The sequence below is a fragment of the Sinocyclocheilus rhinocerous genome, unplaced genomic scaffold (assembly GCF_001515625.1).
Source record: "Sinocyclocheilus rhinocerous isolate Xijiao unplaced genomic scaffold, SAMN03320098_v1.1 scaffold299, whole genome shotgun sequence".
In the NCBI taxonomy this organism is placed as follows: Eukaryota; Metazoa; Chordata; class Actinopteri; order Cypriniformes; family Cyprinidae; genus Sinocyclocheilus; species Sinocyclocheilus rhinocerous.
Genome location: NW_015652998.1, coordinates 1,482,891 through 1,487,559, shown reverse-complemented (window position 1 = coordinate 1,487,559; position 4,669 = coordinate 1,482,891). Strand labels below are relative to the sequence as shown.

The 4,669-nt window shown below is 39.4% G+C and overlaps 1 protein-coding gene across 4 annotated transcripts in view; it reads left to right on the top strand.

Annotated features, from left to right (window-relative positions):
* LOC107715357 (glutamate receptor 1-like) overlaps positions 1 to 4,669 on the top strand; it is a 65,922-nt gene that overhangs the window by 13,485 nt on the left and 47,768 nt on the right. For all 4 annotated transcript variants that reach the window (XM_016521466.1, XM_016521465.1, XM_016521467.1 and 1 more), the window contains exon 3: positions 2,548 to 2,787. In XM_016521466.1, the coding sequence (XP_016376952.1) occupies positions 2,548 to 2,787 (240 nt within the window). The remainder of the gene's footprint in view (positions 1 to 2,547; positions 2,788 to 4,669) is intronic.

The window sequence follows — 4,669 nt, the reverse complement described above, 5'->3', positions numbered from 1 at the left end:
GGTAATCCTTCTTCCCATTGACAACTTTCTGGCAGAGGGCAGCAGATTTTCCTCAAGAATTTGACGGTATTTTGCCCCATCCATTTTTCCTTCTATCCTGACAAGTGCTCCAGTCCCTGCTGCAGAGAAACACCCTCATAACCGGATAATACCACCTCCATGCTTTATTGTAGGAATGCTGTTATTTGGATGGTAAGCTGTATTGGATTTCTGCCAGACATATCGTTTGGTGTTGAGGCCAAATTATTTAATTTTTGTCTAATCTGCCTCAGAATCTTCAAGGTGTGTTTTGGCAAAGCTCAGTCTGACTGCATGTGGCCTTTCATGAAGAGTGGCTTTTTTCTTGCAACCCCCCCATACAAGCCACATTTGTGGAGAATTTGTGATATTGTTGTCACATGCACACAATGAGCACTCTTTGTCTTTTTATGTGTTGGTGTTATATCTTTCACTTGGATGTTATAAGTTGCACTGAGACTGAGTAAATACAGCTGGATAAAACAAAAACAGTGTCTGTCTTCATTTCAGGCTGCAAAGCAACAAAATGCGATTATTTTAAAGGGGGGTGATTCTTTTCTATACCCACTGTATATGGTGCTTTATTTTTGTCCTTTTGGGAGCTTGTCAGTAAAAATAACCATCCACTTGTTTTCAAAGGAAAACAGAAGGTGAAGGTTGGACGTTCTGCCTAAAAGGTCTCTTTTGGGTTTCATACAAGAACTAAAGGGTCAGAATGACATGAGTGTGAGTAACTGTTGACAAAATGTTAATTTTTTGGGTAAACAACATTTTCATACAGCTATAATGCATCACAGTCAAAACATTACTAGTACAAATCCACATCTCTGATTGACCATGGCTGGAATAAATGCCTCCTGTCACCATTTTGGTTTCTCAGCCATGTCACAGGACTGCACATCAGTTCAAACACGCTTTTTACCTCAGCTGCTCAATAACCAAAGGCAAGGAGAACAGAGGCAGCTAGAACAGATTGATGCAGTGGAGCTCTTCTCATCTTCACTGCAGTGACTGAAGATCAGACGAGATCGCTCACACTGGATCCACCTGTCAAAAACATCTTTCAGCATCGTAGAGATCACCGCAGGCAGGAAACTTGTTTTCTCCTCCCCAACCCGACTGTACATTCATACAAACGCTTTCTAGACCCGAACACAGAGATTCAAACCCTGATACTCTTTCCAACCAGCACTGCATAAAAATGAGTGATTCTTTTTCGTTTCCCTTTTTTTTTTTAAATCTGTGGTAGGCATGAAGAACGCTGATAAAGAAGATGTGCACACAGAAATCTTGCGTTATCTTTCCAAATGATTGAGATAAATGCATTATGTAGCCTTGCATTGACTCTTTATCGCCTGTTTTAAAAGATAAATATCTATCAGCGACAGTACATTTGTTGGTCCTCACTATCAGTGCTGTGGAGGAGACAATGAGGGTGATTATTATGGGGGAATGAGGCTTAAATAGTGCCGACTGTAGTAGATGAGAAGCAGAGAAAGCTATCTGCTATCAGAGTTGTTTTCTGAGGCTTGTTTGAAAGTTTACTCGCCTGAAGGGAAGATTTGGAGCTGAAGTATGTCACAACTGTGGCACATCCCTCATTCACATGCTCAAAGCCCCAGGGAACCAACATGTCTGAATGCAAATGGTATGAATCTCCCCTGGAATTATCCTTAGCTAGAATTATTAATTAATGGAAGGTGTTAACTTGGAAACACTTTGGAATTTTAGCAGCTCAGATTGAAATTTATGGTAAATGAGGCTCTCGTATGGTGTTTTATTACAAATGCGCTATAATTGTATCTAAAAACCCTTGCATTACTATTAATGTATGCAATGTGATAGGGTTTAAAAAAGACAGTGGAGCAGTGAAATGTCCCAGAGGGATATTTATATAATTACAGAATAAAAGTAAAGGGAAGGAAGTAGGAAACAGTTTGGAGTTCAGGTGAAAATGTAAGAAACTCATTATGCTGTATTTCTAGGGCGTTTTGGAGCTTTTCTGTTTGAGAAGACCCAGATTTGACATTGTCTGCAACAAAGGGCTCGCAAATACATGAAACAGGCCCCCTTCTGGAGTAGTGCAATAAAAATCAATTGCACATGGGCACATGGGGTTTAGCCGGCTGTGAGGGGGCTGGAGCAGAGATGATTGGTGGGTGGAGGTTTCACTGTCACTGTAATTACAAAGAAGAATGCAGGGCAAGACATTGAGGTCTTGTTTTTCAGGAGGAAGAGCTTTGGGGGGGTGCTTTGATAATTTTAGATAACGTATTGACTACCCAGCACTTGCATTCTTCTGTCATACCTGGGTATTGATTGAAAATTAGTGCTAATGAGTGTTTCACAAGTTTTATATTGTTGATTGTAGTTGAAACCAGTTGAAACCAGTTGAAACCCCCTGCCATAAGATATAAGAAAAATATTAATTAATTTATTTACTTACTTCATTTGCAAATTGTATTTGATAATGCAAATCGAATGTCCATTTACGTTAGTTTTAAATTTCTGCTTCTGTACTCTTCCCAGTTTGTTCCCAGTTCTCCAAAGGAGTCTACGCCATCATCGGCCTGTATGACAGGAAGACCATGAACATGCTGATGTCATTCTGTGGCGCTCTACATGTGTGCTTCGTCACGCCCAGCTTCCCCATCGATACCAACAACCAGTTTGTGATCCAGCTGAGACCTGAGCTCCAGGATGCTCTGATCGGCCTTGTCGAGCACTACAAGTGGACCAAGTTCGTCTACATGTACAGCTCGGACTCAGGTTGGCTTTTTATCCTGCTAACGTGCCGTTTCAAAAGTGCAATGATGGAAACTAAATTTATGAGTAGTTCTATGATGACTTTTTCAGGGTGAGGTGAATATTTCATTCTTTGTTTTTTTTCCTGCATCTGCATTGCCACTGCAGCTGCAGTTGTGATAAAATGTTGTAATACTCTGTAAGGTTGCTCAGGATGTCATGAAGATGAACTGCAGATAATTTAGTGATTTGTGATTTAGGAGCTTTAGAAGATATTGCTGGGAAAGTTTGAAAAACATGATGATTTGATGTAATCCTGTTGAGGTGCTCTGCTTGGCTTATAATAGGGTTATACTTTGACATTTCCAGTGCCTCGGGTGTAGTAATTTTACTTATGGCTCCCTGATTCCCGCAGGATTGTTCTGAAAATCTGTTTGAAGTTCACAGAAAGATCTTCATTTTTGATTTGAGTATGGATGAGCACAGGCTGCACCATGTAAGTGGAGACACGTGTGTGGCTTTCCATCATATTTGCCATATGCAATCATTATCAGACTGTCATTAGAGGATAACTCCAAATCATTATTGCAACCATTTACGGATCCCATGACCAAAACAAGGCAAGCAAGTGAATTCGTTTAAGATTTGTGCCAATGTTGTGCACAGTATTTTCTGCACAAAAACTGTTCTAATTTGTTAACCACCCATAGTCCAGTTTAACCAGGTGCTAAATGGATTAGTATAGCGTTGAGCCATATTTAAATAAAGTCATTGTCATTATTTTCAGTACAAACATGCCTCATTTCTATGTAAATTAGGCTCATTATTGATTGAGCCTTATTCATAAAACTCAGTGCTATAGAACTGTTCAGTCATGAAATCAATTTGTAGACCAACCCGGAAGACTAATTCACCATGGCTTCCCTTGGGAATTTCCTGAAGGGGTTTTAGAATAGCAGTCTTCGATTTGTGAGTAAAATAAGGTCTGTGGTTCAGGTTACTTGAAGAGACTTTAATGCTTTGTTCTACAACATAAATTATACATGGTCGGACCACAATTGTGAATTCCGAAGCCTCTGTATTAGGACTACAACAGTTATCAATTCGTTAAGCATGTAAAGTCACATCTTTGTGGTAGTTGTAGTCGTTTGTGACAGTTTAAATATATATATATATATATAATTTAACGCAAAATTACTAAAGCACAATTACTATTCTAACCTTTTAACCCAATTTTGCTTCTCTGCTTGCGATTAGATTAAAATGATCTAATCATTTTAAGCCGCTAAACTCCGGGAAAGTTTTCAGTCAAATGATCCAGTAAGCGAATGCATTCAAACAATCCGTCCAAAACAGCGCTAATATAAAGGACACCAGGCTGATTACATCAGAGATTGCAGAGAGAACAGAGACTCGCGTTGCGTTTAAAGTGAATTATTCATTCCAGTGTTTCGCTTTTAAACACAAGCTCTGTCATATTCTGTGATTGTCTCTGAAGTAGCCTGTATCCTTTCATATCAAAGCACGAAATAAACTACGTGCATGCAACGTCGTGGTCAGTTAAGTCATGAAGTTACCAATAAGGCGATTAAAGCTGCCTTAAAACTGTACATGCATGTGATATATTTTATGAGTCACATTTAAGAACATGTCTCTGAAATGGTTTTCAAAAAGTCCTGGAGCAGCCCTGCACTGTCTCCCTCATCTAACACACTCGATTCAACTCGTCACCTCATTAATAGAGACTTTAAGACCTGAAGTGGGTCAGAAAAGGTAAAAAGAGTTGAGAGAAAATATGATGCGTGTCAGATCTGTGTCACGTTCAGCAGCGGCAGCTCTTAAAGAAATAGCAGTCAAAACAACCTAATAACCAGCTGCTGTGATGTCTATTAATCAAAGGACAAAG